General features: G+C 42.3%; 1 protein-coding gene across 1 annotated transcript in view; it reads right to left on the reverse strand.

The window, feature by feature from the left end:
* Positions 1–500: 500 nt before the first annotated feature.
* The window catches only part of CISD3 (CDGSH iron sulfur domain 3), a 35,279-nt gene continuing 15,410 nt past the window's right edge, over positions 501–20,369 (reverse strand). The window contains exons 2-3 of the mRNA XM_082273004.1: positions 19,025–19,138; positions 501–813 (exon numbers count right to left, since the gene is read on the reverse strand). Coding sequence (XP_082129130.1) covers positions 637–813; positions 19,025–19,138 — 291 coding nt within the window. The 3' untranslated portion in view covers positions 501–636. The remainder of the gene's footprint in view (positions 814–19,024; positions 19,139–20,369) is intronic.

The raw sequence follows: 20,369 nt of genomic DNA on the forward strand, positions 1-20,369 counted from the left end.
GGTGGTCAGCAGGTGGTAGTTCCTATGCTTTGGCACATCCTTTTTTTTTGTTTGCTCTTTTTCTGGCTGAAAAAAAAAACACATTACATGTATGCCCAACATTAGGAGTGTGGCAGAAAGTCCTAATTCTGGCCATACATGTAATGTTTATAAAGGCCCTAAAAATGCCAGGATAGTTCAAATGCCCCCCCCCCCAAAATTTCCTATTTTTTGGAAAATAGACACCCCAAGGTATTTGCTGAGAATGAAAAAAACATTTTTTTTTCTTTTTTTACATGAATTGTAATTTTACTGAAATATTTCTCACATACATTGTGGGTATACAATGAAATAAACCCCAAAACACATTCTGCTACTTCTCCCAAATATGGGGATGCCACGTGTGTGCTTTTTAAAATAAAAAAATAATACATTTAAATATTTATATTGGAAAATTAATTGTGCAATGTAAAAAAAGCGTTTCAAAGAAACCTTTGGCTTAGATTTAAAAAGACTACAACTGAACTGAATCTCCATTTATTAACAAAGGTCTGTAAGTTTTGGCTTTGACCTCATTGAGACTATACAGCAAAATTTTGCACAAGACTCTTGGAATCCCCCTTTGATAGCACAGGTCTGTGCATTTTGGCTTGCTATTTATTGAGATTGCACAGCAGAATTTTGCACATGACTCTCTTTGTGTGTGCCATCACAATACGGTGGAGACTTTGTCTGTTTGCAGCCGCAGAGCCATGCTTCCTTGTCTTCTGTGAGGGTGAAACGTAGTGGTGAGAGACCAGGAGCTTGTGTTCGATGAGAGCCATCACAGAAAGGCTGAAAAAGAGATTATACATATAATACTTTTTCTACGTTACAGACTACATCACTGAAACAAAATTTACTATGCAAAACTCTAAAAAGGTCTTCACAAAAAGTGCGCTCAGTAGATTATAAAATGCACCTAAACCATATACATCCCAAAACAAAAATGCACCATATTGCAGTTTACCGCTCCTTTTTTATTTACCTGATGACACTACTAGTCTTAGAATCAATAACTTATAAAGTGTTGCACAACATTTATGTAGTCTTAATCATCAATACAATACCACAAGAAAAGTGTGATGAATACCTCAGTCGTGATTTCAATATTTTACCACTATGTATACATATAGACCCATATCCAATATACAGTGGGTACGGAAAGTATTCAGACCCCCTTAAATTTTTCACTCTTTGTTGTATTGCAGCCATTTGCTAAAATCATTTAAGTTCATTCTTCTTCCTCATGAATGTACACATAGCACCCCATACTGACAGAAAAACACAGAATTGTTGACATTGTTGCAGATTTATTAAAAAAGAAAAACTGAAATATCACATGGTCCTAAGTATTCAGACCCTTTGCTGTGACACTCATATATTTAACTCAGGTGCTTTCCATTTCTTCTGATCATCCTTGAGATGGTTCTACACCTTCATTTGAGTCCAGCTGTGTTTGATTATACTGATTGGACTTGATTAGGAAAGCCACACACCTGTCTATATAAGACCTTCCAGATCACAATGCATGTCAGAGCAAATGAGAATCATGAGGTCAAAGGAACTGCTTGAAGAGCTCAGAGACAGAATTGTGGCAAGGCACAGATCTGGCCAAGGTTACAAAAAGATTTCTGCTGCACTTAAGGTTCCTAAGAGCACAGTGGCCTCCATAATCCTCAAATGGAAGACGTTTGGGACGACCAGAACCCTTCCTAGAGCTGGCCGTCCGGCCAAACTGAGCTATCGGGGGAGAAGAGCCTTGGTGAGAGAGGTAAAGAAGAACCCAAAGATCACTGTGGCTGAGCTCCAGAGATGCAGTCAGGAGATGGGAGAAAGTTGTAGAAAGTCACCCATCACTGCAGCCCTCCACCAGTCGGGGCTTTATGGCAGAGTGGCCCGACGGAAGCCTCTCCTCAGTGTAAGACACATGAAAGCCCGCATGGAGTTTGCTAAAAAACACCTGAAGGACTCCAAGATGGTGAGAAATAAGATTCTCTGGTCTGATGAGACCAAAATAGAACTTTTTGGCCTTAATTCTAAGCGGTATGCGTGGAGAAAACCAGGCACTGCTCATCACCTGTCCAATACAGTCCCAACAGTGAAGCATGGTGGTGGCAGCATCATGCTGTGGGGGTGTTTTTCAGCTGCAGGGACAGGACGACTGGTTGCAATGGAGGGAAAGATGAATGCGGCCAAGTACAGGGATATCCTGGACAAAAACCTTCTCCAGAGTGCTCTGGACCTCAGACTGGGCCGAAGGTTTACCTTCCAACAAGACAATGACCCTAAGCACACAGCTAAAATAACGAAGGAGTGGCTTCACAACAACTCCGTGACTGTTCTTGAATGGCCCAGCCAGAGCCCTGACTTAAACCCAATTGAGCATCTCTGGAGAGACCTAAAAATGGCTGTCCACCAACATTTACCATCCAACCTGACAGAACTGGAGAGGATCTGCAAGGAGGAATGGCAGAGGATCCCCAAATCCAGGTGTGAAAGACTTGTTGCATCTTTCCCAAAAAGACTCCTGGCTGTATTAGATCAAAAGGGGGCTTCTACTAAATACTGAGCAAAGGGTCTGAATACTTAGGACCATGTGATATTTCAGTTTTTCTTTTTTAATAAATCTGCAACAATGTCAACAATTCTGTGTTTTTCTGTCAGTATGGGGTGCTATGTGTACATTCATGAGGAAGAAGAATGAACCTAAATGATTTTAGCAAATGGCTGCAATATAACAAAGAGTGAAAAATTTAAGGGGGTCTGAATACTTTCCGTACCCACTGTACACCATATTACCAAAAGTATTAGGAAGCCTGACTTTAAAAGCACATGAACTTTAATGGCATCCCAGTCTAAGTCAGTAGGGTTCAATATAGAGTTGGCCTACCCTTTGCAGCTATAACAGCTTCAACTGTTCTCGGAAGGCTGTCTACAAGGTTTAGGAGTGTGTCTATGGGAATGTTTGACAATTCTTCCAGAAGTGCATTTGTGAGGTCAGGCACTGATGTGGACGATAAGGCCTGACTCGCAGTCTCCGCACTAATTCATTCCAAAGGTGTTCTATCGGGTTGAGGCCAGTAAAGTTCCTCCACCCCAAATGAGCTCATTCATGTCTTTAAGGACCTTGTTTGTGCACTGGTGGGCAGTAATGTTGGAACAGGAAGGGGCCATCCCCAAACTATTCCCACAAAGTTGGGAGCATGAAATTGTCCAAAATGTCTTGGTACCCTGACGCCTTAAGAGTTCTCTTCACTGGAACTAAGGGGCCAAGCCTAACCCCTGAAAAACAACCCCACACCATAATCCCCCCTCCATCAATGTATGAGCAAGTTTGGCGTGGAGGAATTTGACTGGCCTGCACAGACACCTGGCCACAAACCAATAGAACATCTTTAGGATGAATTAGAGTGGAGACTGCTAGCCAAGCCTTCTCATCCACATCAGTGCCCGACCTTGTGGACAGCCTTCCCTGAAGAATTGGAGCGGTTATAGCTCCAAAGGATGGGCCAACTCAATATTGAACCCTACGGTTGACTGGGGTGGCAATAAATGTATGTGCGTGTAAAGGCAGGCGTCCCAAAACATTTGGTAATATAGTGTATGTAGTATTCAAATACAGAAAAAAAAAATTAATTCAAGAGTCCCATCAATGTGCAAGCGAGAGGGTTCCACCACCGCTGTAATAATAAAAATATAATATAACGTTTATAAATTCCAGACCTTGATTATCCATACAAAAATTCCTATGTTACCCAATGTGACCAATCTTTAGTGAATTATTATTATTATACAGGATTTATATAGCGCCAACAGTTTGCGCAGCGCTTAACAAAATGAGGGCAGACATTACAGTTACACTACAATTTGGAACAAAAAGGAATCAGAGGGCCCTGCTCGTTAAATACCACCAGTCACTCACCACGCTCACCTTAAAGCGGAGTTCCGGGCACAGAAGTCATTTTTTAACAAACATACCCCCGGGACAGTCAGGGCTAGTACATTCCACAATGGCTAGCCTCTGATCTGTCCCGGTTCGCACTTACCTTTTAGAAGAAATACTTACTTATAAAATTTCTTCCACAGCGTTTCCATCTCTCTTGTGGGCAGCTGAAGCCGGCGCGGTCCTCTTCGGCGTCTTCTTCCGCGTCTTCTTCTCCCAGAATGCGCCTGCACCGGCCCCTCTCGTCACTTCCGGTGCGGCGCCGCATTCCTCCACAGCTTCTGGAGGAATTGACGAGCGGGGCCGGTGCCGTCGCATTGATTCCTGGGAGCGATGACGTTCAGCTCCCAGGAATCATCGCGAGACAGGAAGTGACGGCGGAGCCGCGGCGCTGAGGGAGGAAGTACACTGAGGTGAGTATTTACGATCTTCAATTACAAGGTGAGTAAACAAAAAAAAAAAAAAACCTAACTATCCAATTCCTTTTCAGGTGATGTCGAACTAGCGGACGGGCACAAAAAAATATATAGATTTTGTGCCCGGGACTCCGCTTTAACACCTATACCCAATATAGGTCACCGTGTGCTTATTGGCCACTCCAGGTACTTCCTCCAGATTCCTCCTCCAATACTGCCAATGATGTAAAATCAGTCAAGCAATCACTCCGTCATCAATACGACTCATAAGGAATAGAATCTGCACATAGTGTTTTACCACTTTAAAATACCATCAACCACTTACTAAAACACTAAAATACACTAACAATGTTGCTCCACTAATCCTCAGTAGTGCATCGCCTTTAAAATGAACTGTTATATATACAGTCGTGGCCAGAAGTTTTGAGAATGACACAAATAATAATTTTCACAAAGTCAGCTGCTTCAGCGCTTTTAGATCTTTTTGTCAGATGTTACTATGATATTTTGAAGTAGAATTACAAGCATTTAATCAGTGTCAAAGGCTTTTATTGGCAATGACATTAAGTTTATGCAATATTTGCAGTGTTGACCCTTCTTTTTCAAGACCTCTGCAATTCTCCCTGACATGTTGTCAATCAACTTCTGGGCCACATCCTGACTGATGACAGCCCATTCTTGCATAATCAATGCTTGCAGCTTGTCAGAATTTGTGGGTTTTTTGGTCTGGGGAGTTTCCTGGCCATGGACCCAAAATTTTGATGTTTTGTTCCCCAAGTCACTTAGTTATTACTTTTGCCCTATGGCAAGGTACTCCATCATGCTGGAAAAGGCATTGTTCATCACCAAACTGTTCTTGGAGGGTTGGGAGAAGTTGCTCTCAGGGGATGTTTTTGTACCATTCTTTATTCATGGCTGTGTTCTTAGGCAAAATTGTGAGTGAGCCCACTCCCTTAGCTGAGAAGCAACCCCACACATTAGTGGTCTCAGGATGCTTTACTGTTGGCATCACACAGGACTGATGGTAGCGCTCACCTTTTCTTTTTCTGGGCAAGGTTTTTCTCTGGATGCCCAAAACAATCACAAAAGGGATTCATCAAAGAAAAATGGGATTTTTGTCCTAGGCCTTATGCACACAGGGCGTTTTTGCAGCTGCTTTTAGGAGCGTCAGACGTTTTATTTTTTTGCAGCTTAAAAACGTCCCACCATGTATTCTTATGGCCTCATGCACACACACAGACGTTTTGCAGCTGTAAGTGGCATAGGCATTTTTAAGCTGCAAAAAAAACCCCAGGGCCAGTGCGTTCTGAGGACCAGTGTCAGAGCTGTAAAAACGTCTGACACTGCTAAAGGCTACTTAACGTTGCTTATACAGCGTTAAGCCACGTTATACCTCTTTTTTTTTTTAATGTGAAAATCAATGATTCCCTATGGGAGCCCATTGAAATGAATGGAAGTCGCATCCAAGTCGCATCCGACTTGTGGTGTGACTTGCACTCTGAGGATCTTTAGGGGGAGCACCACGCTAAAAATGGGAAAAAAACGGCGTGGGGGTCCCCCCCAGGTCCAAACTGGGCCCTTCGGATATGGTATGGATTTTGAGAGGAGCCCCATGCAAAGAAAACAACATGGGTTCCTCCCCAAAATCCATACCAGACCCTTTACATGAACATGCAGCCCAGCAGGTCAGGAAAGGGTAGGGGACTTTTTTCTGACGTTAGCAGTGGCTCTGCAACTTGTTAATGCCCTGTGTGCATGAGGCCTTACCGTAAAATCTACTTCTCTGATGTTCATTCACGGACACAGCTCCTGATCTTCCTAACAATTGGGCTATTCTGCCCCCTACAGGAGTAGGACACTAGGCAGACTAAAAGTCTGGCTACACCTATGAGCAGTCCTGGGGGGTATACTCCCCCTCTCTGCTATAGGTACTTTTTCTGCCTAGTCAGGAGTAAGGATCTAGTTCCTTGCTGGTGAAAGAAGAATTTTAGCAAGAGTTCTTCTTTATTAGTTTGTCTGAGCAATAGTTCAACCATTTTGATTTTCTAGCTGACATTTTATGAACGTTGAAATAATAAGTGTATTTCTCATGTATTTTGCTGAGAACAAAATCTAATTAGGTATCAGTGTTCTTTTATTGCCCTTATCTTGTTCTTCCCAAGCAATAGCTGTACAGTTCCCAGACACAGTTGGTTTTTGTCTCTCTACATAAAGTCATAATGAAACAATGTATTTTTGTGGGAACATCTCAGGTGACCAAGGGGAGGTGTAACTCTGTATGCATTGTTCTCCTGTTAAGGACATTTTTATCATATAAGCTGTATGGAAGGAATAAAGCGTCAGATGACTTTGAGCAATTATACGCTTCGGATGTCTCTTTGTTCAGAGTAGTCTCCGGGCCCGCTGAGGCTTGTGGTGCACCCGAGGCAGTCTATCAAGTCTATACTTCACTGGGAGTGATCTAATGCCAACAGTTTTGGAGGTCCCACACCGAGATGGTCAACAACGCCCATGTCCGGTAAGTGTTGAAATTTTTCTCTGCCTTGCCGTGACCTCTGGGTCCACGACCATATAGTCTAGAGTAAGACCTGTTGGCTGAATAGACTTGATAAGTGTTCTGGGAACACTAAAGAGGCCCTTGGAGGGTCCCAGGTCCTGGGTGACCTGATAGCTTTATGTTTATAGGTTTCCAAAACCTAAGTGTTCTGGGAACACTAAAGAGGCCCTTGGAGGATCCCTGGAAACCCTGATTCCTTTTGTTCCAAATTGTAGTGTAACTGTAATGTCTGCCTTCATTTTGTTAAGCGCTGCGTAAACTGTTGGCGCTATATAAATACTGTATAATAATAATAATAATATAAACATAAATCTAAGTGTTCTGGGAACACTAAAGAGGCCCTTGGAGGGTCCCAGGTGACCTGATAGGTTTTAGAAACCTATAGACATAGATTGGATCTATGAAATGTTGAAATAATATATACAGTACTGTGAAAATTGACTGACCGGTTGTAATCCACGAGACTCAGATCTTTTTCTCTTCTTTGCTTATTCTTTTCTGTCGCATAGAAGTATAAGATAATTTGTATTGTTTGTCTATAATGGTAGGAAAACTTTCTTGATAGCCACTGTACCTGGGAGGTATTGGTCAAGACTCGGAAAGGGTTTTTTCTTTTTTGTCCTAGAAGGGACACCCGAGTCCAAAAGTATACGGGTTTAATTTATATACATCAGTGGCTTGAAGGAGGGTTTTGAAACCATAAAGGGTTACCATGGTAACAAGTGATTATGTGAATGTGTAAATCATAGAGACATGTTTTATTGAATGAGAGAATGTTGGTATTTGTTTATTGTTTTGTTATGTAAATGGCCGGGAATATTTGGTGAGTAATATTCCTGGAAGTAAATTAAGGTAGAGGTTATTATTTCAGGACGGTTTACCTAAAGTTAGAGTATTAAGAATTAATGTACATTGTTATGTGAAATGTATTGAAGGATTTAGCCTAGAAGATATTAAGAGTCAGGTATATCACAGAAAAGAAAGCTTTGCAATCTGTCCGTATTATCTGTCAGGGAGAGATATTTGTGATATCCTTGGGAATGGGGAAAAGTCAGTCTAAGAACACCCCCCCACCCGAACCGGAGGAGACATGCAAAGCATATGTCGCCCGGGTATCGGGTGGATATACATATACAGACCCGTGGGTCGATAATTTAGCAATCTGGACAGAGATTAATAAAACAGACAAGAGGACAAAAAGGCCGAAAAGTAACCTGAAAGGCAAAGAAGCTCCAGGTCTCCACGCCGTGGAGAAACTGAGATTCTGCTCAAATACAGAAAAATCACATCTGGGTCATTCGGGATGTCCACCCCCGTATGCCCCTGGTGCCCCCATTGCTAGTCTATATCCTTCACTTGCCACAGCAATTGCTTGTAAGCAGAAGTCAGGTGAAACTGTCCTGGAGTTTTGGACAAGGTTTAAATGTATGGAATCATGAGGCCGGTTTAAGTGTCACCAAGGAATGGCACAGCCTCATGATTCAGACATTTATCAATAATTTAAAGTCCCAGTACATGTTAATTGTGAAACAGCAAGTTTCAGACTGGACAAACAAACAAAGACATGGATGGTTTCCAGGAAGCCATAACAGAAAAGGATGCAGCGGGATGTTTTGATCTCCCCAGAGAGAAACAGTCCATTGCTACACATTTTCAGACACCCTTTCAGGGACGCTATCAAAGTGGAAGAGGCAAGGGGGGATTCAGGGGCAGAGCAGAGCATTCTCAGAATAGGCCCCCTTTTAATAATAGATTTCTGCAAAGGAGTGGTTGTTTCAACTGTGGGGATCCAAATCACTGGAAAAGGGACTGCCCTTATGAGGACCGTTGTGTCAGTAATTCCCCCGCAGCTGACCAGCCACAGCAACAGAAGCCTAGAGTTAAATTTAACATTAACTAGCAGCCCCAACATCTGCAACAATGATGGTGCCCAGAAGGCGGGGATTCGGCATTTCCCCGTGTGTCTCTCAATTATCAACAACTGCCTATGATTTCACTTTGTGTAGATGGCATGAATCTTCCAATTCTCGTGGATTGTGGAGCGATTTGCAGCTCCATTATCACAAGAATTCTGGAATGGAGAGACATTAGAAGCCGAACCTCCAATGGGAATTAATTGGATCCCCACCAAGACATTTAGAAACCCCCCTTTGCCAATTATAGAGGAGTCAGGAGAGTACTCAATCATTTGGCACGGTTTCAGAATAATACCTAGGTGCCCACTTAGTTTGTTAGGGAGGATGGAGTCAGGCATACATTAGACAGGCTCTTGGCCGAAGGTACATTTAAAATAGTACTACCTCACAAGATAACATGGCGCCCCTGTTTTTTGTTGTTCTGAATATTCATTTTCCAAGCTAGACATACATAATTGTTTGAAACTGCGATGTTGGCTTTGACGTTGGTACATTTCTAGGGAGAGGTGGTTCCCACATTCCTAGGGAGGGGGGATCACTTCTTGCGCGGAGCCACACATATGCAATTATTTTTTTGTATGGAATTTTTGGACTTTTTCCATTTATACATTTGTGCATAAAGCATAGGAACCTCTGGGAAGAGTAATAATAGTGAACAAAAACAGTTTTTATCAGGCAAAACATAGTTCGCCATAGTCGGCAAGATATTTTGAGTTTTTTTTTATAGAATTATAGATAATGAGAAATTACATTCTGCAAATGTGTCCCTAAATGTAAAGGGAGCTCTGGTGCAAAATTTTGACCTATTGGCACCGAGCCAAAAGTTTCAAATCAGATTACCTTTTTATCTGATTTCAGTTTTTGGGTGATATTTTAGGGGTGTCCTCTATTAAGGAAGGGGAACCTCAGGACAGGTTTTTGTTAGATTGGCACAAGGCCAAAAAGTTTTTTTAGTAAGATTGGCACGGAGCCAAAAAGTTTTAGTTTTATTTGACTGTAGTATGCAAGTGGTATCTGATGTGCCATCTCTACTGATAGCCATACCATTCGATGCTACCCACTTTACAGTGATTGGTTGAAGTAATGCGTTTTTTTTAGCGTCCTAGTGGACAAGGAGACACAGCCATCTTTGTTTCTTGTTTTTTTTTTCAGTCCAGGTAACTGACCTGGTGTAGAAATGCCTCAGGGCCAAGTAGACAGTTTTAGTTGTCTGCTCTATAGTTCTCCAGACCACGCAAGAGGGGATGGACACCTGCTCATGCGTCAGTCCCGCTACAATATGTGGATAACATATGTAGTCACTCTGTGGAGGCCAGTCAGAGCGAGTGAGTTCATTGAGAAATTTACATGTACGTGGACACAAAGTGTCACAGGAATAATGACAATGGTGTCAGGAAAGTGTTGTTTACCTTGGTTTTGTTCTCACAGAGGGGGAAAAGGAGAGTCAGTCACGTGGGTCTTGCCAGCCCACAGTGGGTCTTGCCCGCCAACAAAAGCCGGATCATTGATTGCAATGGATCCGACTGCTCCTATTTTATGACAACATTTTGAGACAAGCCACAGGTCCAGAAATGTCACAAGTAATGTTGAATGCGTTTGTGTATCTGAAAAATGCTATGGTTGTAGCGCCTGCACTGGGCCTCCCAAATTATGGAAAAATGTTTTGTGTTTATGCAAGGGACAATTGTAAGACCATGACAGGTGTACTTGCCCAGGAGTATGGTGGTAGACTTTGCCCTATAGTTTTGTCCAAAGATGGTCGCAGTCCAGGCCTAAGGCATGCCTGAAGTGACTCCAAACATAGCATCTTGTGAGATGGTAATGGGGATGGCCACATCATTTGCCCTAGGTAGACCCCAGTTTTAAATGGGTTACTGGGATTAAAGAGTGTGTTACACCACAACATGATTGTATAGCATAATATATCAGGACAGCCATAGAGGGAACAGAGGATGTTTTTGTAGATGGTTCCTGGTTTTGGAGCTGAAAGTCAGGCCAAAAGATCACACATTATTAGAGCTACAAACGCATGCTACAGAACAGGTTTAAGGAATTAGGTGATGGTTTAGAAAAAGTTGAGAATAGCCTTTTTCTAAAAGAGGGGAGATCTTGTATCCCCGCAGCTAGCGCCCCACTGTCTATTGCCTAGTATGATGGAATAGGACACAGGGGGTGGGAAAGAACATATGAAGTATTACTGAAGTTTTTTTACTGAAGTTTTTTTTGCATTTACAGGCCTAAATTAGTGAAAGCATATGTTGCTAGGTGCATCACCTGTATTAGGAACAACACAAACAAACACATAAGGCCAAACATGAACATATACAAATAGATTTCACACATAAGTCCAACACAGGGTAGAAACAAGAGTTAATAGTGGACATGTTCAGCAGATGAGTGGAAGCTTTTAGGGCCACAAAAGGGAGATGCCCACACGGTGGCACGCATTCTCAATCAGGAGATTATTCCTGGATGGGGATGCCTGCTTTGAATTAGTTCTAATAATGGTTCAGCTTTAATATTAAAAAGAATGCCAGGAACTAGTTAAAATCCTGAAAATAGATGGTCATCCACAGAGTTCAGGTATAGTGGAAAGGATAAATAGGACAATCAAAGAAGAGTTGAGAAAAAGTAATTAGAATTTTGAATCAAGTGGAATGAAAAAGTTGCTCGCACCTTTCTTTTTTCCTCATAGATACCAACTCATCCCTTCAAGGTGGGAGATGAAGTAGTGGTCAAGCTGTTGCCACATCACAGGACCAAGGCTGGATTTCGTTTTGGACCAAAAGACAAAGGTAGTCGCAGTGACCAGAATCGCTGTCCTTGTGGAGAACCAACAAGCCTGGATCCATGCCAGTCGAATAAGGTGGATTGTGCGAAGCAAGGCAAAGATAAAGACACAGATAAAGGAGGAGACGCAGGTGTTGAAAATCCTCGAAGAGCGAGTGAAGCAGGTGTTATAGTCTCTGAAAATTAGCAAAATGACTGTATTCATAGCAAGGAACTAGTGTTCACTCCAACTTGGATCATAACTAACTGTATATATCACCCAGAGGACTTAGGCCCCCTTGAAGGACTGTGTGGAGGCCAGAACAGCACACCCTCTGCCGAAGAGGGGAATGAAGAAACAAAGATCCCTGTAGCACAGAGACTTGTTAGGAGGAAAAGAGCTGCGTCAGCCCCTTCCAAATATCCCCACATAGCTATTATGAAAACAGGCGATGTAACCACATTTTGGTATAATTCTTCAAACATTCAAGTAGCCACTTTCATTTTTGAGTATTGTGACATAGTACCTTGTCCTTGCTTGGCTATATCACTGGTGTAAGGACATTCCAGAGTCTAGGGATATCTATGTGTGTGTCACGAATGAATACTGGGGGAATGAATGTGGACACTGGGGATTAGTGGGTTGGAACACGGGAGACAATTAGGAGTACAAACCTACTACTAGCAAGGATAAAAGTGTAAAAGTGGGAAGACACTTATAAGCAGAATGACAATTGTTAAACATGTTCCCGAGCAATTTAGACTGACCATAGGAAAAATCTAGTCCAGAAGATAGTGGAACTTACGTTTTGGGTACCTGGTGGAGATCAGGGTACACTAGCTTCAGAAAGCCTTTTCAGCTAAGAGATATGTATGGCCCTATACAGGTACAAGAGACCAATCCTTTAAGGCCCCGTGTACAGACTTTGGGAGAAATGATAGCTATAGCAGACCCCACTTTTGAGGATACTGTGGCCGTAGAGCGGTGTTTCTCGGCTCTGTTTCTCGGGGCGCACTAGCAGGCCAGATTTTAAGTGTTGCCTTGGGGAGATACGGACTGGAGTGCTGCAGTCGCTGAGAGGCAGATTATGTCACCTGTGATGTGTTTCAGTTTTCTTGCAGACCTGGCCTGTTGGTGTGCCCTGGGGACCGGAGTTGAGAGGCACTGCTGTGGAGACAGGGTTCTCTGATGTAAACTTATGGTTAGAATGGATGAGGTATAGTGCTAGCTCACATAACATGTCAGATTGTTATGTTTGTGGAGGAGCTAGGCCACACTTGGGTACGGTGCCCCTTAACATCACTGAGAATGTAGAAACTTGTTTTACCAATACCTCTAGTAACCATTCTAACTGTGAAACATGGAAAAAGGAATATCCCATTATAACTAAAGAATCTAGGCCCACTGGATCTATCACCATTTACCCAGATAGCTACACATGTTATTCCAGACACAGTGGTGGGGGTAGATTTTTAGGAAATTTTACAGAGGGTTACTGCTCCACCTACAGGTCTACTGTTATAGAGAATCAAACAATGTCTTTGGGAGACATATATTGGATATATGAAAATAAGGACTAGGCTGTCCAGAAAGTGGACAGGACAATGTGCCCTTGCTAAAACAATAATGCCCCTACACATATTCACTGAGAAGGACGAAAACACACATCAGCTTAAGGAGAACACTAGAACTACAGGGAAACAAAAGAGAGGTCCCCATGGGTAGTTTTGACCCACATGTTTATGTAGATGCCATAGGTTTTCCAAGAGGGGTCCCAAATGAGTTTAAGGCCCGAGATCAGGTAGCGGCTGCATTTGAATCACTGTTTCACATACTGTAGTTACAATTAATAAGAATGTAGATTGGATAAATGACATTTATTTTAATCAGCAGAGGTTTGTTAATTACACACGAGATGCCCTCCAGGGAATAGCAGAACAATTAGAGTCCACCTCACAAATGGCTTTTCAGAATCGGGTAGCATTAGATATGATGCTTGCAGAGAAAGGAGAGGTCTGTCACATGATAGAGAAAATAGGTACACGCTGCACATGCATCCCCAGTAATACTGGTCCCAATGGAAAGGTCACATTAGCTATCCGAAAGCTAGAGAGTTTGTCGGTTGAGCCCAAGAAGAATTCAGGCCTTACCAATCCATGGGATGAGTTTTTCTCGGGATCAAGTATTTTGGATGGTTAAAGGGGATCGCTACCAGCATAGTCTTAGTGGTAGTTTTCATTTTATTTTTGTATGCATTTGTCAAGTGCGCTATGGTATGCTTAGCAAAATGTGTTACACCCACTCCTCATATGTATATGCAATACTTACAGACTAGATGCCATGAAAGAGATATCGCTTCATAGGGAAACATGTTCATGTTTTAAGAACAACTAGAAGTTACCTCCCAGATGACATTCCAGAATAGAATGGCTCTGGATATGATCCTTGTACAAAAAGGTGAAACTTGTGTATATATTGATAAAGTAGATGGATGTTATATTTACATTCCTGATAGTGCTGGCCCTAAGGGTAAGGTCACATTGACAACCCTTGGGATCAATATTTTAGGTGATTGAATAGTTGGAAGCAAGCTTTGGTATAGCTAGGAATTATTATAATCGGTACCCTCATGCTTTGTGTGGTACCCTGCTTTAAGAAAATGCTTAGCAAAGGTATAGACAATTTATTCATGTATAACGGTAATGTTGTAGGACTAGATCTAACCACCATCTTACATCATACTTCACCCCATTCCTTAGACTATAAATGTTAAGAGAAAATCATTGTAAATAAATATAATAATTTTCAAGAGGGGATTGAAAGAAGAATTTTAGCAAGAGTTCTTCTTTATTAGTTTGTCTGAGCAATAGTTCAACCATTTTGATTTTCTAGCTGACATTTTATGAACGTTGAAATAATAAGTGTATTTCTCATGTATTTTGCGGAGAACAAAATCTAGTTAGGTCTCAGTGTTCTTTTATTGCCCTTATCTTGTTCTTCCCAAGCAATAGCTGTACAGTTCCCAGACACAGTTGGTTTTTGTCTCTCTACATAAAGTCATAATGAAACAATGTATTTTTGTGGGAACATCTCAGGTGACCAAGGGGAGGTGTAACTGTGTATGTTAAATTGAACATTTAACTGTGTTCTCCTGTTAAGGACATTTTTATCATATAAGCTGTATGGAAGGAATAAAGCGTCAGATGACTTTGAGCAATTATACGCTTCGGATGTCTCTTTGTTCAGAGTAGTCTCCGGGCCCGCTGAGGCTTGTGGTGCACCCGAGGCAGTCTATCAAGTCTATACTTCACTGGGAGTGATCTAATGCCAACAGCTGGGATCTCTGGTCCTGGCAAATTTTTTCTTTTTAGTAAAATTTTTTAACCTGTTTTTTTCCTGCGAGGTCTACAATCAACTGTACAGGAAAACACAGGAAGGAGGAGGGGCGGGTTCAGGGCACTGGTCTGAGAAGGACTTGTTCGAGGCAGCCGGGGAAGGAAAGATGCCGGAACCAGCTAGCATGTGTTGCTCGTGGCGAGCGGGAACCAAGCCGCCCGCACCGCCGCGGGAATTACAGGACTCAGCCCTGATTTGCCGGGACTCAGACCATTTTCCGGGATGGTTCCCTCCGAATCAGGGACAGTTGGGAGGTATGGTGTCACCCCTCTGGCGGGTGCCACCCAAGTGCGGTCCCCCCCCCCCCGCACCCCATAGTGGCACCACTGTAAAAGAATGTCTAACCCCTCTCTAGACAGCCCACTTTAAGGCCTCATGTACAGCTGCTAAAGTGAAGTTTAGGAGAAGTTGGGTGTTTTTTTCAGCAGACCCTGAACTCTCCTCTATGTTATCTTATTTGTACATGTACACTTAGTAGTTTATAGTAAACTGCTTTAATGAACGTTTGCGTTTATAAGCATTTTTAAAAGGGGAAAACATCAATGGATAAGTCCAGTAGCAATGAACTCTGGTACTCTCATGAAATTTTCAACGTCTTCGGAGCCTCAGCAACATCAGAAGCATTTCCTCACACATGGTCATTGAATGGCTGAAATAGTTAATAATGTACTTGTTTTTAATGCATTGTTGGATTTGGGAGGGTCTCCTGAGGTTAAATTTAAAAAATGCCTCTAACCAAATGCTCATAACCATTGCTAAATGTTGCGCAAAAACGTGGCATGTAAAAGGTGTAAAAATGTACGGGTTTTGCTGTTGGTTTCCAGCGTTCAGAAAAGGTTTTCAGCTGCCCTGTGTCCATGAGCCCTAAAATGAATGGGTTGCCTTAAGGCTACACATGTTAATGTACAACAGTGCACAGTATGTGGTAAAGTGGTTGTAAACCCTTACATATATCAAGTGAAGTGACTGGCTTCAGGTGATAGAGATATGAAACAAATCTAGAATTTATAAATCTTTTCTGAGCTGTAAGAAAAAGGGAGCAGAGATCTGAAATTACACTTTGCAGAGCTCAGTGAGGAGAGCTCTGACAGCTGATTGGGGGGGGGGGGGGAAGGGACCCCCCCCCCCCCTTTCACACAGCCCACAGGAACATAGCTGTGGTGGTCAAGCTGGAGATCCTTCCCCTATCACCTTTTTTCTCTCAGTGACAGGAAAGTTTGTCAGAAGTGATTCATGCTAATAGCAGAGGAACAAAGCAGGATACAGAAATGACACTTGGCGCTCTTAACCACTTAAGCCCCAGAAGATTTTACCCCCTTCCTGACCAGGGCCTATTTTGCGATTCGGCACTGCGTGACTTTAACGGACAATTGCGCGGTCGTGCGACGCTGTACCTAAACGAATTTGACGTCCTTTTTTTCCCACAAACAGAGCTTTCTTTTGGTGGTATTTGATCACCTGTGCGATTTTTTGATCATGCGCTATAAACAAAAAAAAGAGCGTCAATTTTGCAAAAATAGCAATATTTTTCAAATTTTTTTATATGAAATTCCCCCCAAAAAAATTTAAAAATCTAAATTTTTGATTGGTTTGCGCTAAAGTTATTGCATTTACTAACTAAGGGAAAGATTTTTGTTGTTTTTTTTTTTAACGCGTAATGGCGGCGATCTGCGTTTTTTTTTTTGCGGTACTGCGACATTGCGGAGGACAGATCGGACCCTTGACTGACATTTTTGACACTTTTGGGGTTACCAGTGACATTTCTACAGTAATCAGTGCTATACATATGCACTGTTACTGTAAAATTACACTGGCAGTGAAGGGGTTAACTTTTTTTGAGAGGGAGGAGTGGTGTGTGTCCCTAGGGGCGTAATTCTAACTGTGATTGGCTGTGGCTTGAGCTGTAGGAACAGTGATCAATGGTCCTACATAGTAGACCGTATGATCACTGTGTTTCTACACAGGGGAGAATGACAGGCGGCTTGTTTACACTAGCCACCTGCCTTTCTCCCTCTGCAGCGACGATCGCTGAGTTACCGGCGGACATTGGGTCCGCCAGTCACACGCGCGGGGGGGTCTGTGACCACACGGGAGCGCGCGCTCGCTTGCTCCCTAGACACTCACAGGGTCCCTAGACCCTCCCTGTGAGGGGATGACTGCCGACGTAAATAGTTGTGCGGCGGTCGGCAAGTGGTTAATTGAGACAAATACACACTTCTTAACGACCATGTCATCTATGGAATATCCTTTTTACTAAATATAACAGGTTCATAAGTCATATCTCCAAAATGTATTTGACCTTAACATCAACATTCATGAAACTTATCATACATGAAAAAATGGGAGCATGACCTATGCGAGACTATGGAACTCGATGAGTGGCACAAAATGGTGCAGTTTGCCTATAGATCACTCAAACACCTCGATAATAGAAGCCTATACATAAGAGAAACGACAGTATAAGGTGATGTTACAGTGGTACGTCAATGAAAGCTCTGAGAGATTCTATGAGTCTGTACAGCCACAAACCAGTGTAGTAAAAGTTGGTGGTTGGTAATTGTAGCTTCCAGCCACCAGCTTTCACAACACTGGTTTGTGGCTATACAGACTCATAGAATCCCTCAGCGCTTTCATTAAGGATATTGCTATGCTTGGGGGCACGGTTTGTCCTCCCAGCTACGAGGGGTTTCAGTTTTGTTCCACCATTTTATGAACTGAGTATCAATGCGCAGCGCCTGAATTGTCTATTTTGAAGGTTACCGTTTCTTTTTCAAGTTACAGTGGTACATGGTTCCTACCAGGTTGGCTTTTCATATCTGGTGGCAGTGCCCAAAGGGCAATGCTTTTGGATTTGCCTCTATAACTTGATTCTCTCAATCATAGAAACCTCTAAAAGCGCCCCCAACAAGCACCCTTATGTTATCCAGTGAAGGAGGCCCTGAGACATACAAGGAGATTGACTGCCTTTATATTTGTGGCCACAAAAATCTCCATAGCCAGATCCTGAAAGACACCCACAATTCCCTTTCAATTGGTGAAGGCCAAATTAATGTGGATTCTGGTCAATGAACGTCTTTCTGCTATCTTAACCGGCAAACCTAAATTGTTTCGAAGAATATAGGACCCCTGGATCTGCTACCTAATAGGGAATACATACCAACTTGACAATGTGCTCCTGAATTCCTCTCTACTGTTTTTCTTAGGTTAATCATTTTCTAGGTTGCAAAATTACCCTTAAGCAACACTGAGGAATAGCAGCCAATGAGCATAGGGTTTCTGTTATCACTTCAGGTGGGCCCCTTGGAGAACCATGTCTCGTTGCTAATGGTGTGTCCCCAAGTTAGCTATCTGTGTACATTGCTTTACATGAGGGGATAATAGACTGGCCATTTGATGGCATTTTTGCCCCTTTACATTTAGGTAACACTTTAACTGATTGCACAGCAGGATGCTGCAACTTGGGAATAACCCCATAGTCCTGGGGATGCAACAAATATGTCACTGTTAAACTTTGGAAAGATTATGATTGTGTTGTATCACCTCTATTTTTATGATTGTTCATTATTGTACTGACAAAGATCTATCTGTACTAAATAACCTAGTGCAATATGTGAAATGTTGTATTTTTTTTTTGTATTATTGTTTACTTGAAATTAAACCAATATATATTTTTTTTTTTGGAAAAGAGACAAGTACTCACTGCTGAGGGATATGCTTTGTTCATATTTCATGTCTGAAGTTTACAACCACCCTAACTTGTGTGGGTTATTGCAATGCACAAGAAAAGAAAAAAGTGTGAACGAGCCCTTACTGAATTCCCCAGTGTATGTGTGTGTGGTGGAGGACACCATAGGGCTGCTTTATGAAAACTAAAGCTGAAATTAAGTTGTTACTTGTCTTATATAAAACCTGGTTGAGTGCTGTGGGCAACAGCTGCCTTTTAGATAGATTTTTATAAATGAATAAATGGGTAATTGTACGAGTTGAGAAGTGTTATACAGTTACCTGTTTCTTGCTGTGGCCACAGCTACACCATGGGTACAGTTTCCCAGCCTTTAAATCCACTTTAAACGGATGTTTAGCTGCAATAACTGGAGTCACCTGCGAAGTACTGCACGTCTGTTAATGAGAGAGATTGTTACTAAGATCAAGATGTCTAAACTCTTCTAAAACCAAATTGGAATACTCTACTTAAAAAAAAAAAAAGTCACAGTCACATATTTTAACACCAAGGTTTATAATGCTTAAAGCATTTTTTTTTTTTTTTTACCATTTGGCACATTTGTCATTGCAAAGCCAACTAACAACCTCTCAGACTCTGCTATCATCAAACAGTTTAGTTGCAAGCAGTGTTTAGCAGACAAAGACCCCATACCTCAGAAGTAGAGGGGGCGGGTGCTGCGTCTGTGAATGAACTTCAGAGAAAAGGATTTTACGGTAAGTTCTTACAAAAATCCAGTTTTCTCTATCATTCATCGACAGACGCAGCTCTTTATCTTCATAGGAATGTCCCAAAAGCAGTAGAATCATGAGGGGTTGGAAACAGAGCAGAAACAAAACGTAAGTCCACAATAGCTAAACTTAGCCAACCAGTTAATATGGAGCTCAACCGGGAACAACTGGAGCTCACCCTGAAAAATGTAATCCTCAAAGAGAAACTAAACAGAGTTCTCTTTTTAACTGCAGTCTGCAAAACCTTGTGGCCAAAAGAAGCATCCGTGGATGCCAACACATCTACGTTGTAGAATTTTGTGAACGTATGCACAGATAGCAAGTTGCCGCCTTGCAAACTTGTTGCACCGACGCTTGATGGCAAAAAGCCCAAGAGACACTCAACACTTTCGTAGAATGACTCACTAGGAAAGGAGGAACCTGATCCTTCAGTGAATAGGCCTGTACCTCTGTCTGCCTCATCCATCTGGAAATGGTCGCAGCAGACGCAGCCAATCCCTTACGAGGTCCATCAGTAAGGACAAAAAGAACGTCTGATTTTCTAAAGGACTCAGAGGTCTCTAAATAAACCCTGATTGCCTGAACCACATCCAAAGAATGCAAGACATACTCCTTGTGATGCTGAAGCTTAGGACAAAGTGAAGGCAACACAATGTCTTCATTCAGATGAAAATCAGAAACCACCTTAGAAAGGAACGACTGATTAGGTTGAAGTACCACCAGATATCTAGTTATCCCTGTATGCCGCCAATTCAGATACCCTGCGGGCAGAAGTGATCCCCACCAAGAAGGCAACCTTCTGAGACAAAGAAAGCAGCAAAATCTCCCACATTTTTTCAAAAGGAGGCTTTTGAAAAACAGATAACACCAGATTTAGATCCCACGGGGGTAAAGGGGA

The sequence above is a fragment of the Pelophylax lessonae genome, assembly GCF_965119305.1.
Source record: "Pelophylax lessonae genome assembly, chromosome: 11".
Lineage (NCBI taxonomy): Eukaryota > Metazoa > Chordata > Amphibia > Anura > Ranidae > Pelophylax > Pelophylax lessonae.